Below are 19,422 nucleotides of genomic sequence, written 5' to 3' on the forward strand. Positions count from 1 at the left end.
TTTAGTTTTAGCACAAATCCTTAGTGCTGGGCACAGCCTTTTCTGATAATACACAACCATTCTAGGGATTTGAGGGAAAGCCTAAGGTACTTACCAAGCCTTCTAGCTTGTTGGGATTCAAACTCTGTTTTCTCTTGCAACTGAGAGCAACAATCTCTGCTCAGCTTTTTCAGCCTTCCAGCTATGGCTTTCCACCTGGTTCACTAGAATCTTCCCTGCACATGCACAATGCAGGAGTTAGTCAAAAGACTTAAGAGGAAATCATATGCAGATTGGAAGTCTCCTCCATCAGTGCCACCTTCATTTCTAGAATTTCCTCCTTCAATTTACAGCTCCTCAAGCAGCCCCCAATTCCTCCAATACCTCAAGTCATTAAGACTGCAACTTTCTCTTCAGTTCTAGCCACCCCCTCACCAGACAGACTGGTGAATGCCCTGAGGGAAAAGTCATATAAGCATAGTTCTCAGGCTGCTTCTGGTCACTCCCCAGTGCCTTTAGACAGTTATTTATTACATTTTTCCAGAGTTTATAATTGGGAGGGTTTGTACATTACAAGCTATTCCACCACTACCAAAACTAGAAGGGCTTCACTTTATAATTCTTCATTGTTTAATTTAACACCTTAGAAAAAAACAATACAGAACTGGTACTTAAATGCCCTTGTTTCTCTCCTCTTTTTCATCCAACATAGTGAAAACAGAATGTTTCACATATATTAAAATATCTTTTATCTCAAATGAAATGAAACAACTCAAAATAATCTCTTCTTAGTTGATGCTTTCAGAAAGTAGGGAAGTAGTTGCTCAACTTCCTATGAATCTACTGAACAAAGAGTTCAGATAAGTTGATGAGGCCATGAAAACACAACTGACTGACCTTGAACAATGTTGGGGTTAGGGATACTGACCCTCCATGCAGTTGAAAACATCCCTGGTTCCACATCCATGGATTCAACCATCTGAGGATTCAACCAACCATGGATTGTGTAGTACTGCAGTATGTATTTAGTGAAAAAAAAATCTGCGTATATGCAGACCTACACAGTTCAAACCTGTGTTCAAGGGTCAATGGTACTCAGAGTTAGACCAACTAAACTAACATGTAGCAAAGCTATTTCTGTTATAAACTGACAAAAGTATGAGACTTCATAGTCATGAAACATAATAAATGGAGTGTGATTTACAGCTAGGAAGAAGAATGTGGCTACTTGCATACATACAGAGGCATATTAACTGTTAAGAGATATGATAAATCTTGACCAATCCACTGTTGTTTTCAAACGTAAATTTTTAAAGATTTTATTTTGTAGTCAGCAAGTTTTCCATTTGTCAGCTTGGATGTGAAAGATGCTACTTAAAACCAAACAGCAACTGTACATGGCTGGCTGAACATTTATAATTCAACAATTATATAACCTCCAAAATACAGCAGAATATGAGGCACATAATTAGGACGTCAGCTAAACAAGACAAGGCAATTCAAAAGGATGTCATGTTGTGGCATGTGCTCAGCTGAGCTTTAAGTAAGTAGGACTGTTGGGTGGGGACTTATTCTTCCCACCTCTGTTTATATGCATTAATACCAAATGCTGTCAGGACAACTTATCTTGCAGTCAGGACATCTGACTTTTTAAGAAGAAGAAAGTTCCACCTTGTATCAACTGATTTCATAAACAAAAATTGCTTTTAAATGGTTCTGTCGATGGATGTCTATCTCTAAGTTTTCCAGCATGGTCTGCTCCATGTATGTACATCCTGAAAAACTGCCAAAATAGCAGCAAAAACTGATGACATCATAGGGAAAAAACTCATTGCCAAAGGAAACCAAGCACTGTTGAGTCAGCATCTTTCTTCTTGGTCACTCGTTTTATACATACTAGGTAAACCAAAAGACCTGTTTGATTTGTTATACAAATATGTGTATGTGCATATATAACTGAAATTAACATCTAACAATAAAATGCCTATGTTCAGAGTCCATCAATGCTTTGGGATTCTGAGCTCTTTTCTGGGATGGAAAACAGACTTAGCATCTCCATCTCCAGTGGATGCAAGCTGCCTCCTGTGATAATCAAGGAATGTAATGGTCCTCCCAAGTCCACAGTACACATTTGCTGCAAAGTGCCTGCTGCAATTTTCTGGTCTTCAGCTCCAACCCTGGCTAAGCCAACACAGAGTGTCTCCTCGGTGACTGCTATTAAAAAAAGAAAAAGATACCACCATTCAATTCAGCAAATGCATTATCCTGAATCCATTCAAACTAACACTAGTACCAAAGTACATTTAAAGAAGACCCAAATATATTACATCTCCTTAGTCACTCATTATGGACTGATTATCTACTGATAATCAGTAGATAGATCAGTAGCACTCATTATCTACTGATTTATCTAAGGCTTTTCTAAATTATTTGCACTACCTGACATATAAAGTAAAGTAGTACTGCCTAACTTTACCCTTTCAGAATTCCTAAGACCTACCTTAGTTTAAATTTTTAGGACTTGAGGGCTTCCCTGGTGGCGCAGTGGTTGAGAGTCCGCCTGCCGATGCAGGGGACACGGGTTCGTGCCCCGGTCCTGGAAGATCCCACATGCCGCAGAGCGGCTGGGCCCGTGAGCCATGGCCGCTGGGCCTGCGTGTCCGGAGCCTGTGCTCCACGGCGGGAGAGGCCACAGCAGTGAGAGGCCCGCATACCGCAAAAAAAAAAATAAAATAAAAAAATTTTTAGGACTTGAATAATTCCTGTATCCATACTCTATTGCATAGTGTTTGTCTTTAAGTTCCGAGTGAACAATGTTTATTACATGCTTATATTTTAAATAAAACGTTTGAGATATATTACACTGGCCAAGATATACTGGAAAAACCAGGGGATTATAAGCTAAATACACAGATTTGAGTCTGTGCTTGGCCACCTAACTATGTGACAAACTTCAGTTTTTTTCTTTTTTTTTTTTAGTGTCATAAATGGTGGTTTAAGGACTAAGATAACAGATATGAAAGTACTTAGTAAACTACATAGCCCTTAACAAATAATAGGCATTATGACATTCCTTATGCTTTTTTTTTTTTTGCGGTACGCGGGCCTCTCACTGTTGTGGCCTCTCCCATTGTGGAGCACAGGCTCCGGACGGACGCACAGGCTCAGCAGCCACGGCTCACGGGCCCAGCCACTCCCCGGCATGTGGGATCTTCCCGGACCGGGGCACGAACCCATGTCCCCTGCATCGGCAGGCGGACTCTCAACAACTGTGCCACCAGGGAAGCCCCCTTATGCTTTTAAGTTCAAAATGACCAACATTAGTGAACTTTAGTATTATTCACTCTGGCCTGACAGCTGAAGGGCTGACGCTCTTGTGGTTTTGTTTAGTTGGGAAAGCTGTCCTGATTGAAAAATGGTCAAAATGGGGCAAATGATTTCTACAAGGACAAGCAGGCATGTAAGGAACTCTGTGCATAGGTATGGATATAGAGCACCCTTGCAGATTATTTGTTTCATGACTTTAACAAGGCCTACTGAGGCCAATGTTATTCAAGAATCTCTTCATGTATCTTTTCTATCAAGAAATAGGTGCTCAAAGCCAGTCAGCACCTTACAACAGAATATAATGACAGATTCATTTAAGAACGTCTCAATAAAAACCTACTGACAGTGAACATTTTATGATATACCACATCTATTAATACTATGTCTAGATATTAGGAATATAAGGATAAATTCTCTTGTCTTTATCCTGAAGAAAACTATACCTGGTCTCATTGTTGAAAATGAGAAAAAGTAGAATAAGTATACTTTTACAGGACAGAGTTTACCATAGACTTGGGCTAAAATGGAAGTTCTGTATTTTACCAAAATATTTATATGTTAACATATTTACATAAAAGCTGATTTATAGTTAATTTGTAAAAAATCCTTACTTTCTAGAATGATATTAATTTTACTAGAAGGAACTCCATTATTTTTCAGTAGAACATTCAGCTTATGAGATTTAAGGTAATGTTGAAAAAAAGTGACATGGAAAAATGCAATGCAAACACAGTGACTCTCACTTCAGTGGTGTTGGTATATATATGTGTGTGTATGTCAGATGTTACATACACATCTCGGTGTAACAGTAGGGAAATACAAGAGCCCTTTTAAGGTTCTTCAGTACCTGGTTCTTCTCCTCGTATTCGCTGATTCTGAACAATCTCCAGAAGTTGCTGGGCTGCTTGGTTTACACTCATATAATGAGGAGGTTCATAGATCTTTCTTCCCCTGTAAGTGTAAAACTAGATGCCACTGTTCTTAGCCATGAAATTATACAATACATTTTAACACAGTTACTCCCCCAGGTATACTCAATTACCATAGTCTACATTATGTTTGAAGCAGTCACTTGTTAACCACTTTAAGTATACATTAAAGCACGGATACAGTGATCATTTATCTTAAGTTTCTTATGCTTTTTTCATTGTTCTACTTCAAATGCCCTCTCATCTCACTGAAATGCTGGCAGAAATAAAAGTCCAACAACTTAAAAGGTAATATTTAGATCAAAGTTACTTTTATTCAAAGTGATACTTCAGGCAAAAATAATTCAAAATAAGTGGCAATTTGTTCTATACCTTAGTTTAATCAGGTTCTATAGTGTTCATTTTTATTACCATGTTTAAACCACATATCCCTCTTTTCACATCTTCCTCTAAAAAAAGTAAACTAAAGAGATAAATATCTCAAAATCTTAGAGGATAAGATGTTTACTTCCATATGCCTCAAAAGCCTACCACATTTGCCCAATGATCAAAATAAAAACACTGCTTTTGCAGTTTACAAAACAGTTCATATAGATTATTTAACTGACTCTCAGAACAATTCTATAAGTCAGCACTCTCCAAGAGGAATATAAAGCAAGCAGTAAACAGAATTTTAAATTTTCTATAGTCTCTACATTAATAAAAGTAAAAAAAAAGAAAAAATTAACTTTAGTATGTTTATTTAACCCAATAGATCCAGAATGTTATATTTCAACATTTATTCCTATAAAAATTATTAAAGATTGTTTTTGTACTAAGTTTTTGAAATCTGGAATGTATTTTATATATTAGCACATCTTAATTCAAATGTTAAATTTTCATTGGAAATACTTGGTCTGTATTTAGATTTCATAAAATTCATGGTTGTAAAAGTAGATTTACATACTGAATTGTTCTAAATATACTTAAATGTTTTCTATTAACTAAGTTGAGTATGTTTTAACTTAATTAAAATTAAATTATAAATTCAGTTCCTCAGTTACATTAGCCATACATATTTAAAGTGCCCATTAGTTACATGTGGGTAGCAGCTACTGTATGGGACACTGCATCTATAGGCAAAAGGGGTTAGTACTCGCATTATACAAATGAAGAAAATACAGCTCAGAAATGGAAGTAACTTGCCCAAGAGCACATAACTTGCCCAGAGGCCAACTCAAGACTCAAACCTGTGTCTTCTGACTCCCAATTAACTCATTCCACAAATATTTACTGAGTGCCTATCGGGTGCCAACCACTGCTCTCAGTACTGACCCAAGAAATCTATTGCAATTTCCACTCTATCTATCACACTGCTTATCATTTCATAAGATTGAAAGTATTTAATTTTGCACTATTACTGAAAACTGATTTTCAACAATCTTTAGAACTCATGTTATTTAAGTAGAACTTATTGTTCACGGAATTAAAGTAGATGTAAGCATTCTCAGAATAAGAACTTACTTGATTAGATTTTCCAAAGACTGCTCCTTTACTTTGATGTCTGTAGGAAGTAAAAAATAGTTCTCTTTTAATTAACTACTTTATCCAAAATCCTACGTGTAAACTTCAACTGAGTCACCTAAGTTTGTGGTAGACATTATTCTCAAGTCTCCAAAATGCTAATTTGATTGAGTCTATGACAATCGGTCCTCACACTTGTATCTGGCCACTTTTTAAAGGAAATATGAGGAAGAAGGGAAGCTTGTGGTTGTGTAAACGTCATTAGTTAGAAAACAAACATGAAGTTGGCCCTGAGATCATCCTGAAAGGATCGAATTTCCTCTTGGAAAAGAAGACACAGGAAAGAGTTAGATAAATATTGGCATATACACTACCAAACAGCTAATCAAAATTTTTGTGTTCATTTCTATTAGGTGGTAACTGCATAGAACCAACTGAAAAGTCTTGTTATGTTCCTCTTCTTACCTATTTTTCAGGCACTAGAATATAAGCTTCAATGCATGTAACATACATAAGAGAAAATTCTTACCACATTTTGAAAAGAGACTTTTGCTTTCTTGTGAATGGTAAGACATGCCTAATAACTTATGAATACTTTAATACCAAGTATTCATACTTTAATTGGGATTTCCTGAGCACTGACTGGTAGCCAGGTACAGGGCTACCACAGCGGCCAAAACCCACGTAGTCTTTGCTCTAATAAAGCTTGACAATGCAAGCATCACAAAGATTTGATCCTTTACGCTTTTTAATCACTGATGCTCAGCTAAACAATTCGGTAGAAGGTAAAAAAGCAGAATCACTCTACATCCTCACAGGAACTCAGCACACAACAGCAAGAGCGACAGCTGCTTCCTGTTCTACATGCTGAAAACAAATGGTTCAGTCAAAGTTTGTTTTTGCAAAAATAAATATAGTGCAACTTAGTGGTCTTTCTGATAGACTTCTACAGCTTTCCCAAGTGATTATAAAAGTTTTTCTCATAAAGGATACTAAGTATTTGCTTGGAAAATACTCCAGAGATAATCCCTACATGTATTTCTAAATGTTCTTGGAACCAGCAGTGAATATATTTTTCAGGTTCGAAATATCATTAATTATTTAATATTTCCAGTTGTCTGGCACATATAGGAAAAAAATGTATATCTATTACTGAAATATGGCCTGCAATACAATTAATGATATATAAGTCGACTTTGAGCTCCTTTACACAGTAGTTGTAATATTTTTTAAAAATTAAACACATTTATTAATGTATTCACCTTGAGCTTCTGAAATGTTGTCATACTTAAGTTTTTAATTTAATATCTTCAATAGTTTTACTTTTTTACTGATATGCTCTACAGAATTTGATTTTAAAAATTAAGAGGGCTGGGAAGAATTTTTACAGGCAAGTGCTTTTTAATTGAACATAAGACTGCATTAGTGAACTAATCTCAAGCCAGACCTATCTTGATACTTTTCCCTTGTCTTCACACAGGCCATAATTATTCCTTTCTACTTCTACTTGCTGGAATGTAAGCTTCTCCTATTCATCTTAGTACCAGCACCTAGCATAATGCAAAGTACCTAGTAGATACTCCATAAATTCTACTGAATAAATTTGTTCACATGGCTCTACTACCACCAGCCCATCTTAAACTATCTACCCTTTAAGTAGAATAAAAGTCCCAGCTCCTTCAGAAAGCCTTTACTGACTTCCTCTTAAATGCTCTTTGTCCTCTGAAATAGCCATACAATTAATGCTGTATTTTATTAATCTCTAATTACATTATATATAGCAGTCTTATCCTTCCAAGTAAATTTTAAATTCTCTATGGTTTCATACCATGACATAATCCCTACAGGGCATGGCCCATAGCAGGCATTCAATAAATAGGTACTAATTTGAATAATGAGAATTCCAGGTGATTAAATGATGAGATCTATGGTTTGAGAATTTGGAATCATGATATCTTATACTTCACACCTTGTTCCTGTTTTTGTTAATGGAGCAAGGAAGATATATTGTTTAACCTTGTTTGTCTTTTCCCAGGAAAGCCAAGAAAAGAGGCAGCTCTTAGAGAGAGTTCAAGAGCCAAAGTTCTGGTCTGTCCTTCCTGCCTCTCCATACAATAGAACTTAACTGTTCTATAAACTTTCATGTACACAGCACATTAGTTCCAACTAGATTTCAAAACCCTGAGGGCAGAACCCATGTCTAATACTTCCTTAGTGTTCCAGAAGAACCTAACTCCACATTGGGCATAGAGTAAATACTCAATAAATACTGTAAACTGATTTTCTGTCCTTCCAAAGTTTCCAAAAGATAAATCCTATTTTTCCTCCTTTCCCCCATTTTTTATGATACATGAAGATGTTATCAGGTAGCCTCTTAAGACTACTTTTCTCCCCGTTCTGTTTTAAAACCTCAGTTCTGTTGTAAAACACACACACACACACACACACACATGCTTTTTAGTACCTGAGTTCCAATGAATCCTTATTTTTTATCCCTCAGTTGCATATACTTCTACATCTGCCTTTAATAAAAGTCCATTTAACAGCTGTCCTTCTCACATCCTTCTAGTTTGACTTTCTACCATACTGCTGGCCTTAATTGGATCTAAGTTTAAGATAACATGGATATATCTAATGGCATATTCCACATGAATTAACAAGTGTGTTACAGTTGGCCTGCCAGTAGGAACTACAAAAAAAGGAAAACTAGTATCTTTCCACATGGAAAATCTAAACACAAAACTATAAAGCTAATTAATAATGAATTACTAAACTGCCCTGATAATAAACTAAAATAAGAAAACATTATTATACCAGTTAATTGTGGGATATAGGCATAAGCCAAAAAAATGTTAGAGAAGCATGCATGGCCTGATCTAGATCTAGAATTAATTAGATGTCAATGTTAATGGAGTAAAAGGAATGTATTCTAGCTGGAACTGAATGAGCTAGCAAGACTTAAGTCCCTGCTCTTATGAAGTAGGGAAGAAAACCAACAAGTTAATAAAATAATTCAGATGGATGGTAAGACTTAAAAGAAATAATACAAGGTAATGGGAAAGAGAATCACTGGGGGATACAGGGTGTACCACATCCGATTAGGCAGAATTTCACTTTAGATCACGAGTCAGTAAACGTGTTCTGTAAAGACGTAGGTAGTAAATATTTTAGGTTCTGAGGGCCACAAGGTCTCTGTCAAAATTACTTATCACTGCCAGTGGAGCATGAAAGCAGCCACAGATAATACATAAATAAAGTAGCATGGCTGTGTTCTAATTAAACTTTATTTATAAAACAGGCAGTAGGCTAGATTTGATCCACAGGTGCTAGTTTGCTAACCCCTGCTGGATAATTTCTGATTTCTACCCTATAAGAAATGCTAACCATTAGTAAAACTTTTCTACAGTCTTCTCTTTTAAAAGAGACATATTGATTGAGGTTCTGATAATGTACAAATTATATATCATTGAATAATAGAGAACTGTCTATATTATACAAATAACCTAAATGCCTTTGGCAAATAGAAGTCTTTTCTAATGTTCTGAATATCTGTACTTACTACAGAGGCCAAAACCATGGGTTCATTCTTTGCCCTGATTCTGTGCTATGTGGCAGACATTCTTCTGCTGTGACTTCACACACAGTATCACTAAAACAGTGCAATTCAATGTATGATCCGAGGACTGATGCCACTATGTGAGAATTCTGTTCCCAATAAATGATAAAAAAAAAAAAACTACAGGAGTAAGAATAAGTGTTTACAAACACCTACAGTAATTTGACTTTGACACAAAAGATTAGAAACTTAAAAGTAAATAAATATATGTATTTTTACATATATTTATTTTATGTATGTGTGTATATACACACATATCTACACACACACACACACATACAAATAAAAGAACAAAAATTTGGTCCTTCACCACAAATTGAGAAGTACTGCTCTAAACACTTCCATGAGGCAAGAAAAGATTATTCCTATTTGATAAAAATGAAGGCAAAGGTAAGGACTGTTGACAATATTCTCTAGCTAGTATATAGTAGCACTCAGATTTTGTCTTCTGATCCCAAGTATAAGTGTCATTTCAAAGTTATCAAAGATGCCAGTTATTTCTTTTCTGTTGACTAGCCACAGACTAAAGCTCTGGTTATAGCATTTTTACAATACACACTGTAGAATAGGAACTGATAGCAAATGTGAATCAGTACAATTCCAGTACCTCTGCTGACAAACGCAGCCCATCCCTTCTGAAGCTCTATCAGTACCACCAGCTTAGTGTACAAAGACAGTGATCCCAGCCACTTCCACACTAGGTAGGAAACAGAATTTGGCAGCATAATACAGTGAAAAGAGCTGTGAATAACAGGCTATTTGGATTCTACGAATTCTGCAACTAATAATCTGGGTGACAGTGGGAAAATGATTCAATATCTCTGGGCCTCAATTTCATCTGTAAAATAGGGCTTCAGTAAGATGATGTCAAGAGTCTCTTTCAGATCTATAATTCTGTGATTCTGATAGCATTAATACTGCAGTATTCAAAGGACACCATAAGGAAGACAGGATGGAACGTGGTAAGAATAAATGCTCAATACGTCTACTGAATTGCTGTAAATTGACCAGAACAGGGTCTTACTGGACCAATGGGTAAAAGATGGAATGCTGGCGAGGATCTATTAGGGCGTAAGTAGGCAGCAGCACGAACTATGGCACGTATGTAGGAGTAGCCATGTCGTATTTGGAACAGAAAATTCATTTCTCCACAGAGTACGGGGGAGAGCATGCCATGCAGAGTAGCTAGCCTGTATCCCACAGAACAGTTTCACCTTCACACAAAATCAAAATGAGAACAATATGACAACTCCACATTGTCACCCTAAAGAAACTCCACAGCCCTTACCTAGTAAGCATAATGTGTGCATGCCGTTTTGTCTGTTCTTCTTCACTTTGTCAAAAAAGCTTTCTGGTCTCCAAGTGTCTGTCCAAAAAACAACAGACACTGTCTCTCCAAACCTATACAACTAGAAAAAATAAAAACTAAAATTAATTAATGATGGAACAATTCACTAACTACTATTTCATAGACAACAATAAAAATAAAAAGCGAGAACCAAACTTGAGATGGACTGGGTATCAAGACTGTCACACACACACAAAAAAAGGTAATAAAAATTCTCTTTGATCCACAGCAGCTGGTGTCATTCTGATGCCCTTTCAGTTGGATATTTCTAGTATTTCTGCATTCAGTATGGGAACATATGTAACTACTTCATGATTTAGCTAGGTAGCTGCTAAAAATACTGAAATACAAAGAAACCAGAAGGAAGCCAAAAAAAAAAAAAAAAGACTTTTGAGCAGTCAGAGCACAGTTCACAAAGTTAATATTATCCTCACTTTACAGATGAGTCCACTGTCAAGATCAACTGACTTGCCTAAGGTCACACAGCTAGTTAGTAGTGAAAAAGAAACTCAAACCTAGGTCTGAGGAAAAGCTCCTTTCTACAATGACGTCTCAGTAAAATTCATGCACTGTATACTCACTGCAGCCATATCCCAAAATCTACTCCCTTACTTTACCCACTGTTTATTCCCTCACTATAGAGTTCAGTGATAGGCCTTTTCCCAAACCTCCTCCTTTCCCCCCAAGAGGCTCACCCACTCCACCTGACCACCACACAACCAAGAAGCTTGCTTTGTTCCAACTTGCTTCCAGGCTGACTGCACATCTCACTTAAGTGAGTCCAACTCCAAATCTTATGCTGAGAAAATCTAGTTTTGAATTTTGGTTCCTCAACTTGTTAGCTGTGTGACATTATTCTTTCTAAGTCTTAATCCTTAAAATAGGAACAGTGATAACATATGCCCTTCCAACCCACACGGCTGTATGAATCAAATAACATGTAAAAAGTTATTCAAACTGTGAATAATATGCTTATATTAGTTCTTATCTAGGTACTGCACAAAGGATTTTATTTTCAAAGACTTAATATATGGTAAAACATAACACTGAAGTTGTTATGTAAAGGTTTAATTATTCAATTTAAAGAGTGCCTGAAAGCATTTTTAGTAGAGCTGGAAAGCACTAAATGCTGGAAATTACATCTAGTCCTCTACTGTAAATTAGCTGTGTGATTGAAACAGCTCTGTGACTTCAGGAAATCACCTAACTTTTTTAAGTCTAAAGTTCTTCATTTGAAAAATGAAGAAACTGGTCTGGAGAAGGGATTATTGTCCCCAGGCTTCTCAGTTTTCAGAAGCTGCTGCAAGACGCATATAGGGAGGAAAGAGAGAAGCTAGGACATTCAAAGTCCTTCATCCCCCCCATCACTGAAGAACCTCAACTTTTCTCAATTTTTATATGTTGAGGTCTTAAAAACTATCACCAATATTCATAATGGTGACTTTGAGATCCCAAGGGAAGGTTCATCGTATTCCTCATATGGCCACAACCTCCAACCTACCTACCAATAGGCTTTATTCCCAAAGTCCATTTGAAAATTGTCTGAAAAGGTATTTCCCCATAGAAGCCATGCTATCCAGTGGCAGTCGAATTCATAGTGTACAAAGACCCATGTAACTCTCAGAATTCAGTCATAAACCTTCCAGCCACACCTAACATGGTTTCTCTGTAATAAATGTATTTAGAGTGCCAATGTAAGATCCCTGGAATACATTCACCCAAGCTACAAGGACTAAGCCTAGCTCTGTTGAGGGCTTCTGTTATTGTTGTTGTTCTATAAGAGGCAAATCTGTCCAACAAATATTTTATAATAAATTTATTATAAATCATCCACTATGTGCCAGGCATTATGCTATGCACAGGCATAAAGTGAGAAGCAAAGCAGAGCTCCGGTCCTCATGAAGTATGCAGTCTCACTTATACCTTACATAGCAGGCAAAAGCTCTGGAGTCATGGCTCTGGTTCCTACTAGTTGGATGATCATGGTGACTAGTTCGGTGACTTTCAGGAGGAACTCCCTTGCAAAATGGATATAATAATTATAAACCTAATAATGTGTTTTGTTAAGGATTAAATGACATACTGTATGTAGTGCCTAGTGCCATAGTAAAGACTCAATGTTAGGAATTTGATAATATAACAATGATAATGTTTATAATGATGATATGAAGATGTTCTAAAATGCTGTGTTGTGCTATAATCCAACTGCTCTCCTCACTGGAGTGAGCTCAAAAACATTAACAAACATTTGAAACTATGTTTATGATTTAATTCTGACAAGTTCAATTGTTTACATTCTTAAAAGGATTTTTGGCATCTCTGATCAGATTTTAAAATATTAACATTACTCTATTAAAAAGAACTTTAAAGGAAAACCATTAAAGAAAATTTCATATGCAACCATATATAAATACTTTAAATAGCTTTTCAATATTCTAAGAGTCATGAAAATATAGTTATGGAGGTAAATTCTTCATTCAGATATAAGGGGATAGATGATTTAAAAGAGAATTGAGATGCTAGTCACATATAAACATTAGTTGAAACACTTTATGTAAAAGCGTCTTTCAATTGTCTAATTTGGGGGATTAAAGAAAACCTCACATAAGCACTGCTTCCTAGGACCCTGATTTATAGACTGTAACCATTTCCATGGCTGTGGTACAAACTTCTTCAATGAATTCTGGAACATTATGCAAACAGTTTCGCCATTTAGATGTCAGTACCTCAAAGAACAGAAGGGCCAATTCCTTTGTGTTTCACAATTCAAGGACTTACCAGTAAATTACAAAAAGAAACTGGAACAAAATCATACAGTGACGAGAACTGAGGTTACAGAAGCCTAAGCACCTACCATCCTAAAAATGTAAGCCTTTGTGCTTGTGATCATTTTCCCCCAAACCATTATTGATGCAGATCTACATTTAAAGATTACAAAAAGTACTGTTTTCAAAAACAGTAGGTAAATACAGGCTTTTTGTGTGTGTTTTAACCTAGAGTAAGTTATAAGGAAAGCAGTTTATCTAACTTGATACTGGATCATGTTTTTTATCAATTGAAGACAAAAACTCAATTCAAAATGATTTACTTAATTATATATAAGGCACTAGTTAAGAGTGAAAAGATGCACAAGAAAGACAAATATGAGGTAATAAATGCTAATAAAAAATTAGATATAAATTGTATAAGAGTTCAGTATTTCCCCCACCGAGAGCACACCTGAAGGTAACTTCTGAATAGACAGGATATAAGCTGGACCTTAAAGGATGGGTAAGATTTAGCCTGGGGAAATTGAACATGCAGAAGAATGAGATGATGTGAACAAAGTAACAGAGGTGGGAAATCCTGGGCAGTATTTACAGTGGCATTAACCAAGTATCTAGAAATAAGTATTGCCTGACTTTGCCTCTAACAAGTATGTCTAATTCCTGACACCTTACCAGGTACCAATTCCTGTCAATTCTAGCTCTACAGTTTATCTAGAAACTATTAATTTCTTTTTCCTCTACCTTAGTTTGAGTTCTCAGTACCACCTGCCTGAATGACCTTAATAGTCTTAATTCATCTCGCTGCCAGTATTTCCTTTCTTTCAGAAGCACAGGTGCTATGAAAACTCCATTTTATAATTAGATTTTAATGCTTTGGTATTTTATATTGAAATGAAAATATTTTGTGATTTTTAGATTAAAAAGTATCTTTTCTGGATATGGAAAAATTAGAAAATTTAACTTGCTAAGAACTCTATCAAGTCCCACATGTATCTTTTATATATGTATATCCTAATCAGATCACTTAAATCTGTGAGGTAAAAGAAAGCTGAGCCAGCAGTTGTCAAAAAATGTACTACAAAACCATATAATCAAAAGTTACTAGTTTTTTATATAGAATACTTGCTGTTTTTAATCTTCACATGCATTTTGCTTAACATTGATAAAACACTGACTTTTGCTAACAGTAAGAAAGATTATACACATGGCTATACACTAGGTACACAGATAAAGCTGAATGACTATGTAGACAGAAGAGCAGCTAGATTTATATTTTCACATATAAATGAGAGAACCACATACAAATTAAGTGAAAGAATTACAACTTAAAGCATACAATTCCAAAGACAAGATTCAACTTGGGGTAGGGGGTGGGGAGGGGGAAATAAATAAGCAATTCAACTCAGCAAATATTTGTTACACATTATTTGTTACACATTGATTATATGTGCATGGCACTGCAATAAAGTACCATGGAAGATGTGAAGATAAGTAAATTAAGGAGTTTATAATATGGTAAGCACATAAACATATGCAAGCAACTGAATACTCTTATAGGATAGAGATTTACCAGGATTGTTTGAGTAGAAGAACGGCACAATCAGATCTATGATTTAAGCAGAAAACTATAAAGTGGAAGAGAATGATGGGAAGGTGGCTATTAAAATAGTGACTAAAAAAAGGAAATGGAAAGGAAGGAAAAAAATTTTAACATGCTCATGATTTAACAGGTGGTCAAAAAGAATTCCAAAGTGACTAAAAGAACAGAGAACTTATTAGATGAATTCTTCTAAGGTTACATAGTAATGTAGAGCTCTAATACCTTTATTACCCAGTTAAGTGTTCTTTGTACTCATTAGGTTTTATCATTTCTACAATAGTGCCTGGACAACAATGAAAGCAATTTAACGCTTCTGAAAACTAACAGTAAGAACTACTACAAGGTCAAAAATGCTGACTATCACAATGAGTGTTGTGTTATTTAAAAAAAAGGAAGGAAATGAGTTCTTATTTTTTGAAAGTAATATACATTTTTCCCCAAAGTAGATATGTATTATATAAACAGAGGAACATATGGCAATAGTCAAGGTCACTCATGCAACAGTCAGCGAAAGTGGAAGCACTTCATAATGATGAGAAAATTATACAACCTTTTTCCCTGAAGTCAGCCACAACTGATAATGCAGTTTTTCATGCAGAAATCATTGCTACCTGGTTTCAAACTGTCTTACTTATCTTTCCTTTAAAAATGTCTCAAGATCATTTCAGTCACCAAACTTTTACAAAATAATTAACATATTCTATCACCCAAATGGCTAACAATAAATGAAGTACCATGCAAAAAAATTATTTTAGGATCTGTAATTCTTTTTTAGCCTGTCAGATTCAGGAGAATGTACACACAGTAAGTGCTAAGTAAAAAGACTGAAAGAAAACATACCAGAATGGTAACTATGGTTACCTTCAGGTGGTGAGACTACGGATGCTTTTATTTTCTTCTTTATACTTACTGTATTTTCCTGATTTTCTATGCGTATATATGTCATTTGTTATCAAGAAAAAACGTTATTTTGTAAGTGGCTCTTCAAAAGCAGCAACAATAATAAAAGCAATTCTGATTCTGCATGATTAAGCTGCTAAATGCCTAACTTGAAGATTTCAAGAGAAGAAGGACTTGTTCCTCTTGTCTTTTGTGTACTGAGAAAAATCCCTGATTTTTCATTATCAGGAATGTCTAAATACAACCACCTTGCCTGGCTCTCGACAAATAAATGGATTTTTCTTTGACTAGAAAAATCCTCAAAATACAAATAAGTGTTAGAAATATCTGTTACTTAGGAATTTCAGGTAACATGATTTTAAAGTATACATGTTTATAACTAATATTTTAATTGCAAAAAAATCTTAAAATTAACTCAATGAAAATTTGAGTATCTAACATATCTTGGTCTATGTATCCTTTGACTAAAACTGGAAAACAGGCCCGCTGTTTTTTTTAATAAATCTTTTTTTAAAAAAGTTATTTATTTATTTTTGGCTGCATTGGGTCTTTGTTGTTGCACGCGGGCTTTCTCTCCAGTTGCTGAGAGCAGGGGCTGCTCTTCGTTGCGGTGCGCGGGCTTCTCATTGTGGTGGCTTCTCTTGTTGCAGAGCACGGGCTTTAGACGCGCAGGCTCAGTAGTTGTGGCATGTGGGGTCAGTAGTTGTGGCTCGCAGGCTCTAGAGCACAGGCTCAGCAGTTGTGGCGCACAAGCCCGTGTGGTGCAGGGGCTTAGTTGCTCCCAGACCAGGGCTCAAACCTGTGTCCCCTGCATTGGCAGGTGGATTCTTAACCACTGCGCCACCAGGGAGGTCCCAACAGTCCAGCTTTTTGGCTTCCAAAACTACAGGAGATTAGAACTTCGCTAGTTTAGTATTCTTCATACTTTTTAGTGACAAATCTTTTTTCCAAATGAATTCTTATATAGAACATCACTGATGCTAAAAATTGAGTTAAAGATAATGACCTGGCTCTTCAGGGATTTATTCTTTGTGTTTTGGTGTCAATTACTTCATTATGTGCAGAACCCTAAAGCATCTTCATAAATCATGGTGCACTTTGAAAACCACTAGTTTTGTTCAACATTCCTCCCTGTTCCCACCTCATTCCCTTGTAGTTAAGAAACTTAAGATCCGGAGCAGTTAGATGACTCCTTAGTTACCACCTGAGCAAAAAGAAAACCAAAACCTTTTAATTTACAGTTAAACTCTAAACCTTTTCCATTATATCCATTATACCTTTCCTTTACTAATTCTTCCCAATATGTAGTCAGTTTTTACCCAACATACGTATTGTAAGTCTTGTGTTAACTTATCTCTAGATAGCCAAGGTTTCTGTGGTATGTATGTATGGATTCATTTGTGTTTCTGTAATACCCTGCAGATGCCCCAAAGTGCCTCCATGACTCTCTAACTCTACCTTTCTCTCTTTTGGGAATGTCTTTTAACTTCTTGTCCATCTAGAAAACCCCTTATAATTCCTTTTCTAAACCACTTTATTGAGGTGTAATTATCATACCATAACATTCACCCATTCCAAGTGTACATGAAATGATTTTTAGTAAATCTAAGTTGTGCAACCATCACTATATGCAGTTTTAGAGAATTTTTATCACTCCAGATCCCTTATGTCCATTTATACTTAATCCTGTTCTCATCCCCAGCTTCAGCCAACCACTAATTGCTTTCCGTCTCTATAGATTTGCTTTTTCTGGACACTTTATGTAAATGGAATCATAAATTATGTGGTCTTCTATGTCTCACTTCTTTCACTTAACATACATACACTTATTATCTATGCTGGGACTACCAATTGTTCATAAGAAAAAAGGAGATACTTCAGGGAAACATCATGCCTTCGAGAGTCTGGGAGTAAGACAAACCCAATCCTATTCTTCTACATAATCAGTTCTAAGATTGATAATGGTCCTGAAAGCATACGAAGACTGGCACAGGGTTCTTAGGACAGGAGGCAACTTCTCTAGAAATGACAAATTAATATAACCAACCAAAAATGAGAAAACACCTGGGCAATGGTGTTAGAAGGGTCCAGCCCCATGGACAAGTCTATGGGGGTAAGGACCATGATAACTGTGGTAGTGAGATGGTAGGATCCATTAGCATACAGAGTCCGTTTCCTTTCCTAGGATTATCAGTAAGGCACAAATGGCTCTCTACATCTCCCTAAATCTCAATTCTCTTAATAGACACTGCTCCTATGTATCTACTTCTTTTAATCGTCTATTGCACCCTACCCTCTCCATGAAGTCCAAGCCCCCATCACCTCTTCTCTAAAAGACTGCAATAAACCTACTAATTGATTTCCTCACTTCTAGTCTTCCCTGGCAGAAATTCAATCTCCACATACCAGCCAGAGATATCTTTTTAAAACACTTACCAGATAAAGTATTTGCTCTGTTTAAATCCCTCTAAAGGCAGTTAGTCTATCTCACTTAGAATAAAATCCAAATTCCTGACAGTGTATTAGCCTAGTGATCCAACCCTACCCACCTATCCAGCCTCAGATCACTCCTCTCCTTGCCTACTACTCTCCAGCAAGCCTTCCTTTGGTTCCTTTAACAAGCCAAGCTCATCTCCGCTTTAGGGTCTTTGTCCAAACTGTTCCTTCTGACTGGGATATGGTTGTTCCTTCTGGCTGGGATATGGTTGTTCCTTCTTGATTCATATCTAATCTTAAATGTTACCACCCTGAGAGACCTCCCCTGACTACCCAACTATAGTAGTGACCTAGTCACTCTCTAAACTAGCAGTCTACTTGAATTTCTTATACTTGCCACTACCTGACTTTATTTTTTAAATTTGTTATTGCCTCTCTTTCCTACTAGAATGTAAACTCTTTGAGAGCAGAGACCTTCTTGGTCAGATTTACCACCATATTCAAAGAAACTCAGTAGGCAAACAATAAAAGAAAAACAGTATTTGTTGAATAAAGAGATCACTATTCCTCTTAATGATGTCTAACTTGGCAACCTCTAATATACTTTCCATATAACAAAAACAACAATTTCATTAGGTATATGGGGTTTGTGGTAAGGAAGTGTATTTACGGCATGCCTAGAATAGAATGCATATCAACTGGCTACGTATGTGTTTGTGTGTGTGTTTGTGTGTATGTGTGTGTGTGTGTAGAAGTGTTAGTCTATGCAACTACTTACCTTCATAGATACTGATAATCAAGAATCTTCTGTTGGTTAATAAACTACGAAGTTAATAAAAAATACTCAATGGTCGATTCTGAACTATGCTGCTTTAGAAAACAAAAACAACAAAAAAGATAGTTCAAAAGGAGCTGATCAATGATTGCTAAAAAAATTGTACCCATTCTCAGGTTAGGAATTTCATACTACTCCTCTTTAACCTAAGGTAAAGATGTTGGAAAAGTATATACCATTC

The 19,422-nt window shown here is 36.1% G+C and overlaps 1 protein-coding gene across 2 annotated transcripts in view; it reads right to left on the bottom strand.

Annotated features, from left to right (window-relative positions):
• Positions 1–1,282: 1,282 nt before the first annotated feature.
• Positions 1,283–19,422, bottom strand: part of DPH5 (diphthamide biosynthesis 5) — a 37,552-nt gene continuing 19,412 nt past the window's right edge. For both annotated transcript variants that reach the window (XM_067727056.1, XM_067727055.1), the window contains exons 5-8: positions 10,643–10,763; positions 5,739–5,778; positions 4,154–4,257; positions 1,283–2,193 (exon numbers count right to left, since the gene is read on the bottom strand). In XM_067727056.1, coding sequence (XP_067583157.1) covers positions 1,970–2,193; positions 4,154–4,257; positions 5,739–5,778; positions 10,643–10,763 — 489 coding nt within the window. In that variant the 3' untranslated portion in view covers positions 1,283–1,969. The remainder of the gene's footprint in view (positions 2,194–4,153; positions 4,258–5,738; positions 5,779–10,642; positions 10,764–19,422) is intronic.

This window comes from Pseudorca crassidens, chromosome 2, assembly GCF_039906515.1.
Source record: "Pseudorca crassidens isolate mPseCra1 chromosome 2, mPseCra1.hap1, whole genome shotgun sequence".
Classification (NCBI taxonomy): Eukaryota; Metazoa; Chordata; class Mammalia; order Artiodactyla; family Delphinidae; genus Pseudorca; species Pseudorca crassidens.